The sequence below is a fragment of the Rutidosis leptorrhynchoides genome, chromosome 9, assembly GCF_046630445.1.
Source record: "Rutidosis leptorrhynchoides isolate AG116_Rl617_1_P2 chromosome 9, CSIRO_AGI_Rlap_v1, whole genome shotgun sequence".
In the NCBI taxonomy this organism is placed as follows: domain Eukaryota; kingdom Viridiplantae; phylum Streptophyta; class Magnoliopsida; order Asterales; family Asteraceae; genus Rutidosis; species Rutidosis leptorrhynchoides.
Window position 1 is genome coordinate 231,150,121 of NC_092341.1, and position 23,535 is coordinate 231,173,655.

General features: G+C 31.9%; 1 protein-coding gene across 1 annotated transcript; it reads right to left on the reverse strand.

Annotated features, from left to right (window-relative positions):
- Positions 1–1,790: 1,790 nt before the first annotated feature.
- Positions 1,791–20,766, reverse strand: LOC139868574 (uncharacterized). Its single transcript, XM_071856909.1, has 8 exons — positions 20,439–20,766; positions 7,267–7,656; positions 7,087–7,170; positions 3,282–3,421; positions 2,642–3,212; positions 2,456–2,527; positions 2,099–2,348; positions 1,791–1,821 (listed from the first exon to the last, which is right to left on the reverse strand). The coding sequence occupies exons 1-8, from the start codon at positions 20,764–20,766 to the stop codon at positions 1,791–1,793; spliced, it is 1,866 nt and encodes a 621-aa protein (XP_071713010.1).
- Positions 20,767–23,535: the final 2,769 nt, after the last annotated feature.

The following is a 23,535-nucleotide window of genomic DNA, read 5'->3' on the forward strand; positions in this document are numbered from 1 at the left end:
TACCACCAAAAAAATTATTGATGACACTCCCATACCTGAAAAGGATGATGCAAGGGAGGAAGAAGAAGAAGAGGATGAAGAAGTGGACATAGGTATGAATTGAATTGCTTTTAGAGAACGTCGTGCCTCGGGTAATGAGAATGATAGGACTAAATTATGTAAAATACTAGACCAAAAGCTGAATTTGTTTTCTTTTAGGCCTAGTACTGGTGGATTTTATAATCCAAACCCCTCTTTATACATTATGCCACCTTTGAAATCTTGTGAATCGTATTGGAACTCTTTTATAAGTAACAATTTCCCTTTATCTCCAACAGCTACTGCATCACACCAAGGCACTACACTAGTAACTCTTCCGCCTTCTGCCAAGAGAAGAAGAACTGGTCAAAACGCTCCGCCATCCGCTCAACAAGAAGCCGGCACTAGTTCTTTTCAACAATAAATTATGCTTCCCAACCTTGATACAAATACACTTTCCTCCTTTCTAAAGGGATCACCACATTCTTATGAAGATTTCATGAATTTTTTGAATGCCATGGTATGTCCTTCACTAGCCCAATTTTTTAGCAGCCTTTCTGATGCATATGCTAAGAAGGTTAAGGCACAAAGTATCGTTCTTAGCATTGCCTCTGGGTTAAATGACCTTCAACGCCTATCTGAGTTACAAAGCAATGAAATTACCACCAAGAAGGAACTATCGGCTGAAAAAGAGAAAATAACCAAGCTGGAACAAGTAGCTACATCTTTAAAGAAAGATTATGATATGATGAAGAGGCATTATGAGCACTGTAACACGCAGAAGGCAGAATATAGTAAACAAGTGAAAGAACTATCTTTCAGAGAAAATCAACACTTAAGCAGGATTGAAGAATTGGTAAAGGAGAATAATGCTCTGAAAGAACAACTTAAAGCCAAAGAGGATAATGAAAAACGTATAATTGCTGGGATTCCTGCCCTTGTTAACCGTATTTTTAACTACCAGGCACTATCTCACATGATCCGTGAGTTCGGCCGCCTTGCTAAGTCTGCTGAACGCTTAAATTTTTTCAACTTTATGAAGAGAAAACTACCAGAACTTCTAAATCCTCTGCCTGAGGTTATTACATCAAAAATCAATAAAAACGCTATCTCAGAAGCTGATGCAGCCGGTGCTTCAATAGAAAATATGAGGTTTTCTGATCTTGAAAATCTGGGTAAAAATCCGAATGTAACTATAGACGATGTACTGAATTACACCCCACAAAATGAATGAAAATATGTTTATATATGCTTTTCTAATATTGTTCTTGCTATAATTACTAGTAAAATGTTTGAAGCTTTTAACACATTCAGAGAAAAAAATGCATGTAATATGAATATGCTACTTTGCAACCATTATGCTTTCATACATTGGATTTGTATTTTCCATTATACGCTTTCCGTCATGAAACTCATGAGGAAAAGTTGTGAACTATTTTTGCCTTCAAATATCTTGTAGGATGCTATTGTCCATTACCCATTTTGCTTTGTAGTTTGTATATTTAAGTTTTGTGTCATGACATTTTTGTAGATTCGCTTTAACGCTTCGATGTTTTAGTGAGTTCTACATGTCTCACTATCGATACAACCATTTTGAGTATGATTGCACTTCTACCACCGAAAGGTTATCTTTCTTTCTGCAGGCAGGGATGACACACAGCTATGCGACACCTGGGCTAAAAAATCCTTGGCCGGATAAAAATTATGAAAAAATATTGCCATAAGAATAATTTCTATTATTCATATTCGTAAAGAAATTTTTACATTTATGACTATATCTCATACATTTGACAAGTGATCAAGCTGCCCATGCATATAGTACTACGCATAAAATTTCTTTAAATTCATTGCATTCCAAGCTCTTTCATATTGCTCGCCGGATGGCGCAGCATGCATGTACGATCCGTTCTGATTTACTTTTGTAACCCTATAAGGTCCTTCCTATTTTAGTGCTAACTTTACAAATTTGATTTATCTGCTTGCCTCATTATCCCGTAGCACCAAATCACCAACTGCAAATTGTGTATGCTTTACTTTCTTGTTATAATATTTTGCCATTTTATGCTTGTGATCTGCTTGCCGGATGGCGGCCATCAATCGTCTTTCCTCCAACAAATTGAGATTGTCTCTTAATGCTTCAAAATTAGCTTCAATATCAAATTCCATAATGCGCTGTGTTGGGACACATATTTCAGCTGGTATTACTGCTTCTGTACCATATACCAGACTGAAGGGTGTTTCCCCTTGCTCCGCTTTGGAGTTGTCTGGTGTGCCCATAACACATTTGGCAGTTCGTCCACCCAACCAGTTTGACTTAACCCTAACCGTGCCTTAATTCCAGTAAAAATTTCTTTGTTGGTAACCTCCACTTACCCATTTGCTTGAGGATGAGCAACAGATGTAAAGTTTTGCTTTATTCCCAGCTCTTCACACCAACTTCGAAATGGATTTTCTACAAATTGCTTGCCATTGTCACTGACTATTTCATTTGGAACCCCATAACGGCACACTATATCATGCCACACAAACTTCTTGACATTTTCTCCTGTAATCTTTGCTAAAGCCTTTGCTTCAACCCACTTTGTGAAAAAATAAATTGCTACCACCAAGAACTTAGCATTGCCAGTGCTTCTATTGAATGGTCCCACAATATCTATCACCCACTTGCAGAACGGCCAAGCAGATGACCCTGGTATCAAGTCATATTTTTGGAGACGCTGAACTGTACCATGCCGCTGACAATTCTCACATGCTTTGATGATCTCTGCAACTTCTCGATAAAGGGAAGGCCAAAAATATCCTTGCCGCATAATCCATGATGCTACAGTATGGAAGCCGGAGTGTTGAGAACAGACTCCTTCATGCATTTCTTTGACTACCTTTAATGCTTCATCATTGGTTAAACATCTTAACAACAGACCATTGTAAGACTTTCGATAAAGGACACCATTAATCACTTCATACATTGGTGTTGTTACTCTTATCCTTCTGGCTTCCGTCTTGTCAACGGGTAACTCTCCGTCGTGCAAATACCATAAATATGGAGTCATCCAAGTTTCTTTGACACCGTTAACTATCATCATAATTGGTTTTTCATGTATTGATTTTTCTTTAAGTTCTTCAACCAACACTCGTTTGTGCAAATGGTCAAATGTTAAAGTAGCTAGTTTGCTTAAAACGTCAGCCTTCTTATTCTTATTTCGAGGGATTTGCACGACTTCAAGGTTATCAAATTTCTTTGAAATTGCCTCCACCAACTTTACATATTGCCTCATTGATGTATCCATTGCATCAAACGTTCCATTAACCTGCTGGGCCACAATTCGAGAATCAACAAATGCTCGTAAATTTGTTATGCCCATTTCCACTGCTATGCGTAAGCCGGAGAGTAATGCCTCATACTCTGCTTCGTTGTTGGATGCATAAAACAAAATTTCAATGCATAAGTATACTCTTCTCCGTCTGGACTTGTTAAAACCAGTCCTGCACCTGTTCCCTCTTCACTGGAGGCCCCATCAGTGTGTAATTCCACACATGCTGTTGTGGTGCCATTTTATTGTCGTATTCCACTTTTTCATTTGTTTCCAAGAGAAAATCTGCCAAAATTTGTCCTTTAACTGCATTCCGGGGAGCAAAATTGATTTCATATTCCCCTAACTCGATGGTCCATTTTGCTAGATGGCCAGATGATTCTGGACACCGGAGTATTTGCTTCAATGGTTGATCTGTTAACACCAAGATAGGATGACCTTGAAAATACCTTCGTAAACGTCGTGCAGTATGCACAAGTGTAGTGACCCGAACTTTTCCATGTATATATATATTAAATGAAATTGATATTTATATGATTAAGTGTTTCCAACATGTTAAGCAATCAAGCTTGTTAAGACTTGATTAATTGAAATAGGTTTTATATAGACAATTGACCACCCAAGTTGACCGGTGATTCACGAACGTTAAAACTTGTAAAAACTATATGATGTCATATATATGGATATATATATATAGTTAACATGGTATTATGATAAGTAAACATATCATTAAGTATATTAACAATGAACTACATATGTAAAAACAAGACTACTAGCTTAATGATTTCGAAACGAGACATATATGTAACGATTATCATTGTAACGACATTTAATTATATATATATATCATATTAAGATATATTAATATATCATAATATCATGATAATGTAATAATTTAACATCTCATTTGATATAATAAACAATGGGTTAACAACACTTAACAGGATCGTTAACCTAAAGGCTTCAAAATAACATTTATATGTAACGACTAACGATGACTTAATGACTCAGTTAAAATGTATATACATGTAGTGTTTTAATATATATTTATACACTTTTGAAAGACTTCAAGACACTTATCAAAATACTTCTACTTAACAAAAATACTTACAATTACATCCTCGTCCAGTTTCATCAACAATTCTACTCATATGCACCCGTATTCGTACTTGTACAACACACAACTTTTAGACGTATGTACTATTGGTATATACACTCCAATGATCAGCTCTTAGCAGCCCATGTGAGTCACCTAACACATGTGGGAACCATTATGTGGCAACTAGTATGAAATATCTCATAAAATTACAAAACTAATAGTAATCATTCATGACTTACTTACATGTAAACAAAATTACACATCCTTTATATCTAATCCATATACCAACGACCAAAAACACCTACAAACACTTTCATTCATCAATTTTCTTCATCAAATTGATCTCTCTCAAGTTCTATCTTCAAGTTCTAAGTGTTCTTCATAAATTCTATAAGTTCTAGTTTCATAAAATCAAGAATACTTCCAAGTTTGCTAGCTTACTTCCAATCTTGTAAAGTGATCATCCAACCTCAAGAAATCTTTCTTATTTACAGTAAGATATCTTTCTAATACAAGGTAATACTCATATTCAAACTTTGATTAAATTTCTATAACTATAACAATCTTATTTCGAGTGGAAATCTTACTTGAACTTGTTTTCGTGTCATGATTCTGCTTCAAGAACTTTCAAGCCATCCAAGGATCCTTTGAAGCTAGATATATTTTTCTCATTTCTAGTAGGTTTATCCACAAAACTTTAGGTAGTAATGGTGTTCATAACATCATTCGATTCATATATATAAAACTACCTTATTCGAAGTTGTAAACTTGTAATCACTAGAACATAGTTTAGTTAATTCTAAACTTGTTGGCAAACAAAAGTTAATCCTTCTAACTTGACTTTTAAAATCAACTAAACACATGTTCTATATCTATATGATATGCTAACTTAATGATTTAAAACCTGAAAACACAAAAAACACCGTAAAACTGGATATACGCCGTCGTAGTAACACCGTGGGCTGTTTTGGGTTACTTAATTAAAAACTATGATAAACTTTGATTTAAAAGTTATTCATCTGGGAAAATGATTTTTCTTATGAACATAAACTATATCCGAAAATCATGATTAAACTCAAAGTGGAAGTATGTTTTCCAAAATGGTCATCTAGACGTCATTCTTTCGACTGAAATGACTACCTTTACAAAAATGACTTGTAACATGTATTTCCGACTATAAACTTATACTTTTTCTGTATAGATTCATAAACTTAAGTTCAATATGAAACCATAGAAATTGGATTCACTCAAAACGGATTTAAAACGAAGAAGTTTTGGGTAAAACAAGATTGGATATTTTTACTTGTTGTAGCTACGTGAAAATTGGTAACAAATCTATACAAATCATATCCTAGCTAACTTATATTGTATTATACATGTATTCTAATATATTATGTAATCTTGGGATACCATAGACACGTATGCAAATGTTTTGACATATCATATCGACCCATATATATATATATATTATTTGGAACAACCATAGACACTCTATATGCAGTAATGTTGGAGTTAGCTATACAGGGTTGAGGTTGATTCCAAAAATATATATACTTTAAGTTGTGATCTAGCCTGAGACGTATATACACTGGGTCGTGGATTGGGTCAAGATAATATATATTAATTTATTTCTGTATATCTAACTATGGACAACTAAAGAGGACAGCTGACTGAAAATATTTAAAACATTAAAACGTATTAAAAAATGTTGTAAATATATTTTTAACATAATTTGATATATATGTACATATTTGTTATAGGTTTGTGAATCGACCAGTGGCCAAGTCTTACTTCCCGACGAAATAAAATATGTGAAAGTGAGTTATAGTCCCACTTTTAAAATCTAATATTTTGGGATGAGAATACATGCAACTTTATAAATGTTTTACAAAATAGACACAAGTACGCAAAACTACATTCTATGGTTGGATTATTGATGCGAATCCTAAAGATAGATCTATTGGGCTTAACAAACTCCCATTCAGGTTATGGATGGTTTAGTACTTCGAGATTATTATACAGACGAGAGGTTCTGTTTTGGGGATATTCTATGCATTAAGTTAACGTCGGTTACCAGGTGTTCAACATATGAATGATTTTTATCTCTATGCAGTTTGCAAAATGCCTGATAAGAGATGTTTTATAAAAATGAAATCTTGTGGTCTATTATTATGATTTAATAATATGTAGGTTAAACCTATAACTCACCAACAATTTTGTTGACGTTTTAAGCATGTTTATTCTCAGGTGATTATTAAGAGCTTCGGCTGTTGCATACTAAATTAAGGACAAGATTTGGAGTCCATGCTTGTATAATATTGTTTAAAAACTGCATTCGAAGACTTATGTTGATGTGTAATATTATTGTAAACCATTATGTAATGGTCGTGTGAAAAACGCTATATTTTAGATTATCATTATTTGATAATCGTCATAATATTTTAAAGGTTATGGTTTGATTTAAAATCGAATGCAGTCTTTGAAAAACGTCTCATATAGAGGTCAAAACCTCGCGACGAAATCAATTAATATGGAACGTTTATAATCAACATGAATGGGAGATTTCAACAAGGACATAAATCATGCGATGAAGTGGTGGATAATTCATTTCACTGAGCTACAATACTTTGCTAACAAAATATATAGGCATTTGCACACCATTCCGTTCTGCGATTAAGACAGAACTAATAGCTTCTTTTGAGACAGCTAAATACAAAATTAAGGTCTCTCCTTCTTTCGGTGCTGTTAATGTAGGTAACATTTTCAACAACTGCTTGACCTCTTGGAATGCATTTTCGGCTTCCGCTTTCCATACAAAATCCTTTTTGTTTAAATAACCTTTTAACACTTTCATGAATGGAAGTGACTTTTCAGCTGCTTTGGACAGAAATCTTGTTAATGCTGCTAAACATCCATGTAATCTTTGAACGTCTTTCTTGCTGACCGGCGATTTTATGTCTTCAATTGCTTGAATTTTCTTAGGATTAGCTTTAATACCCCATTCTGTAACTATATGTCCTAAAAAATTTCCTTCCTCTACACCAAACGTACACTTCTTGGGATTTAATTTCATGTTGATTTTTCGCAAGGATGCAAAAGTTTCTTGCATATCTCGTAACATCTTTTCTTCAGTATGACTTTTTATAACAATATCGTCCACATACGCTTCCAGATTTTGCCCAATTTGATCCTTAAAAGCCATAACAATAAGTCGCTGATATGTTGCTCCTGCATTTTTCAGTCCAAAAGGCATTTTCATGTAACAGAATATCCCTTCCGTCATGTGAAAAGACGTTTTGTATTCATCATTTAAAGCCATAGGTATTTGATGATACCCCTTAGCTGCATCTAAGAAATATTTAAATCGATACTGAAACGCCCCGTCCTAATCCATCTGGACGAAGTCCATATTGATTATAAACGATTCATAATAGTTGATTACATCGCGAGGTACTTGACCTCTAAATGATACATTTTACAAACATTGCATTCCTTTTTTAAAGACAAACTTTCATTACATCGAAAGTTGACAGGTATGCATACCATTTCATAATATCCAACTATAAATGACCTAATCCGTCATTTACTTAATAATCTCTAATGAACTTCAATGACTCGAATGTAACGTCTGTTGAAATATGTCATGAATTGAAATATGTCATGAATGACTCCAAGTATTATCCTTAAAATGAGCTAATGCACAGCGAAAGATTTCTTTCAAAGCTGAGAATAAACATGCTTTCAAGTGTCAACCAAAAGGTTGGTGAGTTCATTAGTTTATAGTAATCATTTCATTTTCATCATTTTAATAGACCACAAGATTTTAAATATTATAAAACGTGCAGAAGTCCCATTCCAACTGCACAAAAAAAATAACTTTCATATGAAGAACACCTGGTGAGGATTCAAAATATAATAGTAACCATCTGTGCCGGTCTTTCACCCCACGACTGAATACATGTGCCTTCAAAATATAGAACCTCTGTGCCGGTCTTTACACCCCACGGCTGAACACATGTTTATAAAATATGGGACAACCGGTGCCAAAATATCATAAATAATAAACCATCCACCCGGCTCGGGAGCTCATACGCTCTAACGGAAAACCGGGGACTAATGCGTGTCATAATAATCATCCCCAATCCCAGATAATTCTATTATAGAATGCAGTTAAGGTACTTGTGTCTATTGCATCAAACATTTATAAAAGCGCATGTATTCTCAGCCCCAAAAATGTAAAGAGTAAAAGGGGAGCAAATGAAACTCACCATACTGTATTTCGTAGTAAAAATACATATAAAATCATTGAACAAGTGTAAGGTTGGCCTCGGATTCACGAACCTATATCATTCATATATTAACACATATAATATTAATCAACTAGGTTTATAATGCATTAAGATTAATTATTTTACATATATAATCATATTACTATCTATATTGTATAATATATCTATATATTATGTATCACTTAATAAAAATAATATTTTGTTTAAAAATATAAAACTATGTAATATTAGTATAGATATGTAGTAGATACATGTTAGATGAATAATGTTTGTTGTACTAATAATAAGAATATTAATAATGATATATAATAGTAATGATAGTGTTAATGAAAATAAAATGATAAATTTAGTAAATATGATAATTTTACAAATAATGATATTTTTTTTAACAATAAGAATACTTTTTATAATAATAATAATAATAATGATAACAATATTAGTAATAAGAATAATAATAATAATAATAATAATAATAATAATAATAATAATAATAATAATAATAATAATAATAATAATAATAATAATAATAATAATAATAATAATAATAATAATAATAATAATAATAATAATAATAATACCTCACATGAAAATGCTCCAAAAAGAAAATAACTGTCTTAGATAGGGCTCGAACTTGAGACCTCTCGCTAAACCCACAACATTCCTTAACCATTCCTCCATTTCTGATTTTCTGAATTAATAATATTCGAATAATATTTTTAACTCATTCTTTCTGTTTCTTAAATCTTCTTCTTTAATTAACCAAAACCAATTTATTAACTCCATAAATCCATTTACTACTCTAATGGCCCAATAGAAAAACACGGCCCAACAGGCTCAAGCAATCACAACAGCCCAGCTTTTATTGTAAAAAAATATATTTGAAATCGCCAACTTCTAGTTTCGAACCTGGGACCTTTCGGTTAAACACCAACAGACACCAACCATCAAGCTGTTTGTTCTTTTCTGATATATAATCCAGAATTAAAACTATGTAACGTATCTTGTCTGTTCTTCTCCTTCTTAATTAATCAACTGGAATTTCAAACTAGTCGGTATCCATTATCATTTCCTTATTCTATATTATCAATTTATCATAATCATAACTTAATCCTAATAATCTTATTTATGTTATCATTATCATAATCATAATCATAACGTAATCATAATTATAATCATACTCATGATCATATAACATAAACATCATTCCTATCATCTAACCATATCATCATCATCTAATCATAATCATACGCCATTCTCATCATCATATAATCTCGTTGTCACCTTCATCATTTATCATGCCATTACCATAATCATTTCATCATCTATTTTAATTCGTCCAATAGCAAAACACAAATCTAATAAATAAGATAATACGACCCAAGTCAGAAAATCACATACCCTGGCCCAACAAACAAATGATGGAGATAGATCGGTTCTTTTGCTTCTCTTCCGAACAGTTCTGATCCCACAGCAAAATAATTATATAACGAATCTGGCCAGATGTACTCATAAAGCAGTGGTGGCCAATAAATAAGGATAAGCAAAATTTAATCCTGGCCCAACAAACAATATAAAAATCCACCATCATGGAGTATGTATTATTTAATTTGGATTGAGGGTTTGGTTCCTCTTTTCCTTATTCCTTTTAATTCGACCGACTCAGACACGTTATGCATATTTTTAAATTGAATCGTGGGTTGTAGGTCTCCTTTGGTTGGTATCTGTCGACCTCAAGGTAAAAGAAAAAGGGTTCGTGAAAACATCTTTTATCAATCTTCATCATCTCATCCTTCCTTCATATATGTCACTGTATTAGTTGAATTGGAAAAAAAAAATATGAAAACAGCGATAATTTTCATCATCAATAAATCTTCGTTTTCCTTTTCTTCATCTCTGTAGTAATGGTGGCGAGCAAGGATGAGTTGATTTGGTTTTATAATCGTAAGTCGTAACAAACAAGGAATCACGTTGTGATTACATGATGGTTGTGAAGGTTCATGGTCATGAGATGGATCCAATACAGCTATATATTTTCGATTGGATGAGTGTGGTGGTATTGTGGTTAATTGTGATTATTGTGTCTGTTCTTTTTCTAGGCCAGAAGGTTGAAGCGAACGACTTATGGTGATCAAGCTAAGGTGATGGTTGGAGGGTAGGGTGACAAAGATGAAGATGGCGTTTTTGAGATGGTGATGATCGTTGATGATAGTTTGGATTGTGGTCACGAATGACACAATAACAGATGTAAAAGTACTCGATATCAAAACAGAAATATCTAATATCATGTAGCAGGAAAGAAGATACTCGTAAAAATTGTAAAAGGTGGTGATTTTAAGGTATTGAAAGGTGATGGGTTTCGATGGTTTTGTGTTATTTTTATTTGATAATGGCGATAGGTAAAAGGAAGGCTTGATCCAATATCTTGTATAGTTCATGTGATTTAACAGTTGTATTAAATCCTAATTGATATGTGAAATTGACACTCAGCAATTGGGTAGACAAGAAGTACACTTCATTTTCTATCAGTGGAATAAACTAAATAAAACAGATAATTATATCTAACAGAATTTAGATTATACCGTTGTTTGATTTGTGATTTGTACTGATGTAGAGACAGAAGAAATCAAGTAATACAAAAGAAATTAGATCAGATGGAGACGTGAAACAGATTCATATAATTGAATCTGATTTTTATAATATATATATATATATATATATATATATATATATATATATATATATATATAATTAATATTAATAATTAATAAATATAAATATATAAATAATAATAATAATTCTATTAATAATAACAATAACTTTATTAATAAATTTAATAAGAATACTAATAATAATAGAATTAATAATTAATAATAATAATAATAATATCAAGTTATTACTCATAATAATAATAATTGTCTTAATAACTAAAATCATATTTTATATAATAATAGTAAACACAATATTAATGATAATCAATATATATATCTTATTAATAATAATAACAATAATATTAGTAATATTAATACTGACATAACCTTTTAAGTATATCAAATTTTTTTATATCTATATTAGGTTAAATTAATAATATTCATATTATTGATATTAACCTTGACATTAGTATTTATTTATAACAATAAATTCATACAGACGATTAATAAAATTTATTATATATATATATATATATATATATATATATATATATATATATATATATATATATATATATATATATATGTATATGTATGTATATATACTTATCTATTTACAGATAGTTGTTCGTGAATCGTCGGGAACAGTCGAAGGGTAATTGATTACATGTAAACAGTTCAGAGTTTTCGAGACACAATTTAATAGACTTTGCTTATCTTATATATATATATATATATATATATATATATATATATATATATATATATATATATATATATATATATATATATATATATATATATATATGTATGTATATATACATATCTATTTACAGATAGTTGTTCGTGAATCGTCGGGAACAGTCGAAGGGTAATTGATTACATGTAAACAGTTCAGAGTTTTCGAGACACAATTTAATAGACTTTGCTTGTCTTATCGAAATCATTTAAGAATTAGGTTTAAATTTGGTCGAAAAATTTCCAGGTCATCACAGTACCTACCCGTTAAAGAAATTTCGTCCCGAAATTTGATCGAGGTCGTCATGACTAACTATAAAAATGTTTTCATGACGAATATGAGTCGATGAATAGAGTTTTATCATCATTGATTAATATAGATCAAACAATTTGATTATATGAAGAGTATAAGTGAAGCTATCACAAAAGAATGAAAATGAGTAAGTGAAGATTTGACTTAACCGGTGACATTGCCACGGTTGATTTTTCTGGAATTCAAGGGATTAAAAGAAAATCTTCGAAATAAAATTTGATTCTTCGGTAATTAAGGAAATTAGAATCCCTTTTTGTTAAATGCAATAATCTGTCTTGATTTCTTTGTCGGATATTTTTCTATAAATCCACCCTCTTTATTTACTTATTTCCACAGCTCATACCTTCTATTTTTTCTTTATTAATTCATACTTTTGTTTTCTCTTCCCGACTACAAGTCAAGCGAATAATGGTCCAGAATTCATATGGATTTTGAAATGAACATAGTTAATGTTCTAAGAAGGAAATCATAATGGCACGATCTTGATTTGTCAAATTACTAGAATATTCAAAAAGATAGAACTATCAAGAAGATATGTTCTTACTATGTTTAAAGATTGAGTAGAATGCAAGAGTCATGTAAATGGTACATGATGATGGTACTGAGAATCATCACGTTTCATTAGAAACTCAGCATGAATTACTGTAATATAATCACGTTGATCAAGTGTCATTATATTATACTAACTCATGCATCAGTTCCCAAAACTACTTCAAAAACATTCATAATTTAAATTCAAAGATTTATAGAATATAGAAACTAAAACAGTTTCCTTTTATGAGATAACACAGATAGCGTGGAGAGATAATTAATATCAGACGAGAATATTTATGAAGATATCTTCAGAAATATTGAGGATATTTACAATGAAAGATACGATAATATTTTGGAATGTTAGAACCAAATTGTGATGAAGAAATTCATTCATGATGATTTAGAGCGGTTAAGGAGTATAGTATTCGCTAAAGATTTCATCAGAAATAAAATCATCAGGATTCTTTAATTACAGGGTTTGGTCCTTGTATTTGTCCTTGATCTCCTTCATATTTGCTCGATTCATTTTTCAGAACTCAGAGACCTGATTCGTAAACTAGAGTGCTTTTCAGAATTTCAGAATGAAAGTTCATAATTCTATGAGATAAATGTTATATGTATACATATAACTTTTGATGTAGAGATGCTACGAGATTCAAAATACTGATTGCTGATTTCCTGTAATTGGTATGACAATTCTCGTTATAAGATATGGATGAGTATATGGTAAGGTTTTAATGGATAACCATAATGGTTCTTCGGATAGACTTAAGTCAATGAGTAATGAAGTTGCTGCTAAGTTTTCTGATAATGTGATGAGGTGTAAACGGTCCCCCGGTAACAATAAAAGAGCACGTAGTTATATCAAGATTATAATAAGGTTGTTTCGAATGAAAAGTCGAAACGGACTTGCTGGAGCTGTGACAAAATTGGCTAATTTGGAAAGAGATTGAAAAGTTATTTTCGGTAATAATAACGCTAAAGGAATTAGCACAGCTACGTGTTAAACGTTTACTCAGTTTCCGAGAGTTTTTCAGGTGCATAACTATATGTATAAATCTTTCCTTTCGTAGATGAAGTGCGGTTGGTTCATCTTCTCGATTGAGGTATTTTCAAGAATCATGAAAGGTTTGAACGCAGATTGTAATCGTTGAGATACAAATAAGGTTTAAGATGAAAATCAAGTGGCAAACTTGAAGAATTGTTTAGTTTCATATGTTATAATCAATATTTTAATTCATTTTAATTGTCCACTGTTGGTAGTCCTCAGTTGATTAGTCCACAGTTAGCTAGGAACAGTTAGCTAGGATTTTGTTAGCGTGGATTCTTAACAAAATTTTCTCATAGTTAATTTGTTTGTTTCTAACGAATTTTATTCCGTTAAATGTTTTATTCATTATGCCACTCGTTAGATTCTGATAGGTCAAAATCCAAATATGAAATTTGAATGGAAATAGTTTTCTGTGGTGAACGGATTTATATATCTGTGGATGTAAGTAGGATAGGAAATGACAGTTGAATCAGATTTGAAGAATGTACAATGTGACTTATTAATGTGAAATCTTAAATATTCCTCGGGTATTACCTACCCGTTAAATATTTTCATCATTAACAGTTTGTATGAAAGAATTTTTAATCATAATCTTTATGAAAATATATATACATATATATTTTCTTCAGATGTAATTATGGATTTAATGAGTCAATATAATATTAGACTCATTTGATTTTCGATTTGAGCTAGAATAAGTAATCTCTAAAACTATTAGGATCCACATATTCTTCGCAGAATATTAATAAAGTTATGGTCCAATACTTCATCGTTAATTATTAGGATCCACATATTCTTCGCAGAATATTAATGAAGTTATGGTTCAATACTTCATTGTTAATTGCTGTTGGTACTCCTTGGTATCCATGGTGCGTATGATGTTGATGTTCGTGGAACAGATTGTGATATTGAGGCTTGGGATACGAATGTTGTTGTTGGTGGTACTGTTGGTGCCGGTAATATTGCTGAAGCTGGTACATTTTGCACCATATTTTTCAAGGCTACAACTAGTGTGCGAAGCTCGTTGACTTATTACTCCGGGATGATTGTCGGAAGGAACAAGCGAGTGAATAAAGTTTTGAATTTGAGATAGTATATAATCATAGCGAGATATTTGGAAAATGAGGGTGAAATGGTGTTTCGAATTGGTTCGCCGATAAGTGATTCAGGTTCTTTGCCAAAAGGTGAATTCGGTTGGTGAAAAAGATCGCCTTCTTCTCGTCTCCATTGATTAAGTCGACTACGAACTCATCAGATGAATTGGGGATGGCTGATTGATTGATTCATTCTGGTGACGCTGCTTTCGGAGCTGGAGTGGGACTCTATATCAGAATCCGAGGGACTTGAACTAGTTGTGAGTTCCATTGCGTACGATTGAATAAAGGATTTTTTGATATGAAATAATTTTCGGATATCGGATGATATTCTAATTACATAGAATACCTATACATAGTACGGAAGATTTTCGTAGATTACGAAGGGAATTAAGGAAACGTGTCAGATAAAGTCTACAGTAACAGATACGCTAAGATATGATTTAGCAGATACGCTAAGATATGAATTTTGTCTATACACTATCTATGCAATGAATGTAGTAAGATGTGTCTAGGCTAAGAATGATAAGCAGGTAATTTTTGACACGAAATGATAAGCAAAACTTTTGACATGCGGACCAGGTTCAAGTCCAGACTTAATAATATAACCTAACAACTACTAGGTCGAAGTCCAGACTTCACTAATGCATCCTAACAACTACCTGTTAGACATACTAATGCAGACTCACTAATTCATCCTAACAACTACTTATTAGACACACTAATGCAGACTCACTAATGCATACTAACAACTACCTGTTAGGCACACTAATGCAGACCTGGTTCGCTAAGACCACCGCTCTGATGCCAACTGAAACGCCCCATCCTAATCCATCCGGATGAAGTCCATATTGATTATAAACAATTCATAATAGTTGATTACATCGCGAGGTACTTGACCTCTAAATGATACATTTTACAAACATTGCATTCGTTTTTAAAAGACAAACTTTCATTACATCGAAAGTTGACAGTTATGCATACCATTTCATAATATCCAACTATAAATGACCTAATCCGTCATTTACTTAATAATATCTAGTGAACTTCAATGACTTGAATGCAACGTCTATTGAAATATGTCATGAATAACTCCAAGTAATATCCTTAAAATGAGCTAATGCACAGCGGAAGATTTCTTTCAAACCTGAGAATAAACATGCTTTCAAGTGTCAACCAAAAGGTTGGTGAGTTCATTAGTTTATAGTAATCATTTCATTTTCATCATTTTAATAGACCACAAGATTTTAAATATTATAAAACGTGCAGAAGTCCCATTCCAACTGCACAAAAAAATAACTTTCATATGAAGAACACCTGGTGAGGATTCAAAATATAATAGTAACCATCTGTGCCGGTCTTTCACCCCACGGCTGAATACATGTGCCTTCAAAATATAGAACCTCTGCACCGGTCTTTACACCCCACGGCTGAACACATGTTTATAAAATATAGGACAACCGGTGCCAAAATATCATAAATAATAAACCATCCACCCGGCTCGGGAGCTCATACACTCTAACGGAAAACCGGGGACTAATCCGTGTCATAATAATCATCCCCAATCCCAGATAATTCTATCATAGAATGCAGTTAAGGTACTTGTGTCTATTGCATCAAACATTTATAAAAGCGCATGTATTCTCAGCCCCAAAAATGTAAAGAGTAAAAGGGGAGCAAATGAAACTCACCATACTGTATTTCGTAGTAAAAATACATATAACATCATTGAACAAGTGTAAGGTTGGCCTCGGATTCACGAACCTATATCATTCATATATTAACACGTATAATATTAATCAACTAGGTTTATAATGTATTAAGATTAATTCTTTTACATATATAATCATATTACTATCTATATTGTATAATATATCTATATATTATGTATCAATTAATAAAAATAATATTTTGTTTAAAAATATAAAACTATGTAATATTAGTATAGATATGTAGTAGATACATGTTAGATGAATAATGTTTTTTGTACTAATAATAAGAATATTAATAATGATATATAATAGTAATGATAGTGTTAATGAAAATAAAATGATAAATTTAGTAAATATGATAATTTTACTAATAATGATATTATTTTTTTAACAATAAGAATATTTTAATAATAAAATTAATAATAATGATAACAATATTAGTAATAATAATAATAATAATAATAATAATAATAATAATAATAATATTAATAATAATAATAATAATAATAATAATAATAATAATAATAATAATAATAATAATAATAATAATAATAATAATAATAATACTACCTCACATGAAAATGCTCCAAAAAGAAAATAACTGTCTTAGATAGGGCTCGAACTTGAGACCTCTCGCTAAACCTACAACATTCCTTAACCATTCCTCCATTTCTGATTTTCTGAATTAATAATATTCGAATAATATTTTTAACTCATTCTTTCTGTTTCTTAAATCTTCTTCTTTAATTAACCAAGACCAATTTATTAACTCCATAAATCCATTTACTACTCTAATGGCCCAATAGAAAAACACGGCCCAACAGGCTCAAGCAATCACAACAGCCCAGCTTTTATTTTAAAAAAATATATTTGAAATCGCCAACTTCTAGTTTCGAACCTGGGACCTTTCGGTTAAACACCAACAGACACCAACCATCAAGCTGTTTGTTCTTTTTTGATATATAATCCAGAATTAAAACTATGTAACGTATCTTGTCTGTTCTTCTCCTTCTTAATTAATCAACTGGAATTTCAAACTATTCGGTATCCATTATCATTTCCTTATTCTATATTATCAACTTATCATAATCATAACTTAATCCTAATAATCTTATTTATGTTATCATTATCATAATCATAATCATAACGTAATCATAATTATAATCATATGCATGATCATATAACATAAACATCATTCCTATCATCTAACCTTATCATCATCATCTAATCATAATCATACGCCATTCTCATCATCATATAATCTCGTTGTCACCTTCATCATTTATCTTGCCATTACCATAATCATTTCATCATCTATTTTAATTCGTCCAACAGCAAAACACAAATCTAATAAATAAGATAATACGACCCAAGTCAGAAAATCATATACCTTGGCCCAACAAACAAATGATGAAGATAGATTGGTTCTTTTGCTTCTCTTTCGAACAGTTCTGATCCCACAGCAAAATAATTATATAACGAATCTGGCCAGATGTACTCATAAAGTAGTGGTGGCCAACAAATAAGGAAAAGTAAAATTTAATCCTGGCCCAACAAACAATATAAAAATCCGCCATCATGGAGTACGTATTATTTAATTTGGATTGAGGGTTTGGTTCCTCTTTTCCTTATTCCTTTTAATTCGACCGACTCAGACACGTTATGCATATTTTTAAATTGAATCGTGAGTTGTAGGGCTCCTTTGGTTGGTATCTGTCGACCTCAAGGTAAAAGAAAAAGGGTTCGTGAAAACATCTTTTATCAATCTTCATTATCTCATCCTTCCTTTATATATGTCACTGTATTAGTTGAATTGGAAAAAAAATATGAAAACAGCGATAATTTTCATCATCAATAAATCTTCGTTTTCCTTTTCTTCATCTCTGTAGTAATGGTGGCGAGCAAGGATGAGTTGATTTGGTTTTATAATCGTAAGTCGTAACAAACAAGGAATCACGTTGTGATTATATGATGGTTGTGAAGGTTCATGGTCATGAGATGGATCCAATACAGCTATATATTTTCGATTAGATGAGTGTGGTGGTATTGTGGTTAATTGTGATTATTGTGTCTGTTCTTTTTCTAGGCCAGAAGGTTGAAGCAAACAACTTATGGTGATCAAGCTAAGGTGATGATTGGAGGGTAGGGTGACAAAGATGAAGATGGCGTTTTTGAGATGGTGATGATCGTTGATGATAGTTTGGATTGTGGTCATGAATGACACAATAACAGATGTAAAAGTACTCGATATCAAAACAGAAATAACTAGTATCGTGTAGCAGGAAAGAAGATACTCGTAAAAATTGTAAAAGGTGGTGATTTTAAGGTATTGAAAGGTGATGGGTTTCGATGGTTTTGTGTTGTTTTTATTTGATAATGGCGATAGGTAAAAGGAAGGCTTGATCCAATATCTTGTATAGTTCATGTGATTTAACAGTTGTATTAGATCCTAATTGATATGTGAAATCGACACTCAGCAATTGGGTAGACAAGAAGTACACTTCATTTTCTATCAGTGGAATAAACTAAATAAAACAGAAAATTATATCTAAGAGAATTTGGATTATACCGTTGTTTGATTTGTGATTTGTACTGATGTAGAGACAGAAGAAATCAAGTAATACAAAAGAAATTGGATCAGATGAAGAGGTGAAACAGATTCATATAATTGAATATGATTTTTATAATATATATATATATATATATATATATATATATATATATATATATATATATATATATATATATCTATATAATTAATATTAATAATTAATAAATATAAATATATAAATAATAATAATAATTCTATTAATAATAATAATAACTTTATTAATAAATTTAATAAGAATACTAATAATAATAGAATTAATAATTAATAATAATAATAATAATATCAAGTTATTACTCATAATAATAATAATTGTCTTAATAACTAAAATCATATTTTATATAATAATAGTAAACACAATATTAATGATAATCAATATATATATATATATCTTATTAATAATAATAACAATAATATTATTAATATTAATACTGACATAACCTTTTAAGTATATCAAATTTTTTTATATCTATATTAGGTTAAATTAATAATATTCATATTATTGATATTAACCTTGACATTAGTATTTATTTATAATAATAAATTCATACAGACGATTAATAGCATTTATTATATAAATATATTTATTTATATATATATATATATATGTATATATACTTTTCTATTTACAGATAGTTGTTCGTGAATCGTCAGGAACAGTCGAAGGGTAATTGATTACATGTAAACAGTTCAGAGTTTTCGAGACACAATTTAATAGACTTTGCTTATCTTATCGAAATCATTTAAGAATTAGGTTTAAATTTGGTCGAAAATTTCTGGGTCATCACAGATACCCTGCCAATGATTCAACCTTCCAATCGATTTCAGGTAAGGGATAATTATCCTTTGGGCATGCTTTATTGATATCTGTGAAATCCACACACATCCGCCATGAGTTGTCCGGCTTCCTAACCATGACTGGATTGGCCACCCATGTCTGATATTTTACCTCTCGCAAGATCCTAGCATCTACCAAACTTCGTACCTCATCACGGAGGTATTTGCTTCTTTCTGGCGCCATGCCTAGTTTCTTTTGACAAATAGGATGCATGTTAGGATTCACATTTAACCTATGTTCTGCCACTTCCCTTGGGACACCGGTCATATCAGACGGTTGCCATGCAAAAACGTCTAAATTTGTTGCTAAAATGTTGTACAATTTTTCTTTACATGCCGTAGATAACGTATGCCCAATTATGATTTTTTGATCTGGAAACTGTGGATTTGGCGAAATTGACCCATCATCATGTATTATTCGCTTAATTATTGCTTTTGTTACTTGAGAACACTCAATTAACTTCTGCCGTTCTGCATACAACGTTGCTATTCTGCCTGGCATTGGAAACTTCATCATACCATGCACATTTGATGTTACAGCCCCAAACGTCATTAAAGCAGTTCTTCCCAAAATTATATTGTATTGTGAATTTGCTTTAACTACCAGGAACTCAATGTTGGTTGTGCATCTTAAGGGTGACTTGCCCAAGGTTACTTCAAGTAGAATACTTCCTTCAGACCAAGACGGTTCACTTGTAAAACTTGCTAACGGCACATATGTTTCCTTCATTTTTTTCTTGCACATCTTTGGGAAGCTGTATGAAGCAATGTTCATACATAATGTCTACTCCAGCTCCTGTATTAGTATAAATGTTGTGTATTAAGCAATTAGCAACTCGTGCTTCTATAACCACTGGACCATCGGATGGATTTGTGTCAAACATAGAAGGAAATGATATTAATTGCTCTTCCCAATCTTCTAACACTTCTGCATTCCTCCGTTGCCCAGCTTTCCATGGATGGATCATGCCTACTTCCATGGGTACCAATTCGTTACCCTCGCCTTCTTTGTCAGTGTTGGTGAGATGATTCGTCTTAATAACGGATGGCGCCATTGTTAACACCTATTTTCTTATGGCGTAAGCCTTAGTGTGTTAGCACAATACTAGAAGTGATCTAGCTAAAGGTGGGGGAGTGTTGCCGATTGATTTTTACCCTTGGGAAATAATCCCTGCAGAACCGATACACAGATCTAGAAATCTGTGGGGTGGCTTAATCAATCTGTTGTCCGTTTAGCGTTTTGCTGTTAGCCGGATGACTTCTAGTGAGAGAAAGTGCTATGTGAGAGAGAAAAGTAAAGTCTCTGCACAAGTTGTCAGAATGTCTGAATGTGTAAAATGATGACCCAAGGGGTCTATTTATAGTGACAGGTCCACCGAATTTTTCGGGGACACGTGTCAGATGATGATACGTTCTGTTATTCATGATCCGAAGTTTACGCTGAATGTGGCGCTCTCCATCCAGGGCTTAAGCACTAGGCAACCTTCAGGACTTATGCATGATGGAAGAAGCCTGCCCAGCGGAGAACGCTTGGCGGACAGTTTTACAAAACCATTGTTCTCAGTGTTCCTGATGCTATTTTCATGCGAATATTGTGCCTTTATGCGTGTATACAATAGGATACACCATTATTTATAGACCGTGGAATCAAGTTAAAACACACAAAAAAAAGATAAGCTACTCAACTTTGTAAGGGTGCGTATTTTAAAATCTGTGTGATAATAAGCCTTTTTTACTTCTCATGTGATATGTTTTCTCTTTTTATAAATTGTAGACAAAGTTTGATATTCCACAAATTGCTTATTCTTGGATACTCTAGTCATATGGTCAAAAAATGAAAAATTGGAGGGCGAGAATAAAGGAAGCCTACTTTGATCCGTCTTTATCAATGGAGGTTCAATTGAATTCACCACCTGAAGAACTGACCAAAAGACATTAGAGAAGACTTCTTGAATATTGGAGTAGAGAAAGGGTGAAGGTATGAAATAATCTTACACTTGGTGTAACTTTTTTTATATTATATTATTTTCATATTAGAATATTTAATATTTTTTTTAGGCGATGACCGACAAAAATAAATCCAATAGGCCTAACAAGAAGTTGACGCAAGTGACCAGGAAAAAAAGTTTTGCAAGAATCCGTGAAGAACTGAAGGTAATATCATGGGGAAATTATTACTATAGTATAGCTTTTGAATATACATTGTTAATAGTTACCTCGTTTTTACTCATTGCAGACAAGTTTCAGAAGAGAACCTACTCGGGTAGATATGTTTAAGAAATGTTTTACAAGTGGAAGTGCTGATGGTGAAGCTGTAACTGTACTCGTAAGTAATTTTACAAATACTATTATGATGTATGAAAGAATCAAAAGTGGATCAAATATATCCTATACGTGATATCAGTATATGTATATTTATATGTTAATCACCATAAACCACCTATGAGGATTTTATTGCATTTGAAGTAGACTTTTAGTGACTTTTACCTTTGTGATATGTTCCTGCACTTCAGTTGGGTTATTTTATCTTTTAAGTTAATTAGTTGTATATTTATATGTTAATCACCATAAACCACTTGATAACCTTCTAGCCAATTTATTTGAGGTGAATATTAATAGAGTCTTCAATTGATAGTCACCACTTGCTTTTCATTATGTATTAATGTCGAAATCCCAAAATTCTAGTCTAGCATTAATACGTTAAGCATTGGATATATATCGAATATCTGGGTGTGATTGGGCTATACTTTGATTGGGCATTGCATATATTGAATACTAGAGTATAATCATTTCTGTCATACCGAAATATGTTGCATGACATATATTTATATGCCTGTTTAAATATTAATTTTTTTATGCAAAAACAAATGAAAGAACTTACGGAAAAACTTGTGGACGGTGAAACTGATACACCTGGACCAGACGATGTTTTTTCCCAGGTAATGGGGCGCAATAATTCTGGTTCTTCCTAAACGTATGGACTTGGCGTTCGTGCTAAAGACTTGTGGGCGTAGTACCTGGTCGATCAGCCGTTTGTAAGGAGAATGCTCAACTCAAGTCTGATAAGGCAGAACTTGAGAATGAAAATTCAAGGTTAAAAGCCCAGTTGGCTCGGAAGAATAATGGTTCTGGTGTTGAGAATGAAGGTTCAGGTCATCAGGATAATGGTTCATTTGTTAAACGTTTAAAGGTATATTTCAATTTAATAGCTTACCTTACTGTTTTTATACCCTTTTAACCTTCATAAATGTTTTTTTTTTGGAAACTAAATTTTAGGTGAGAG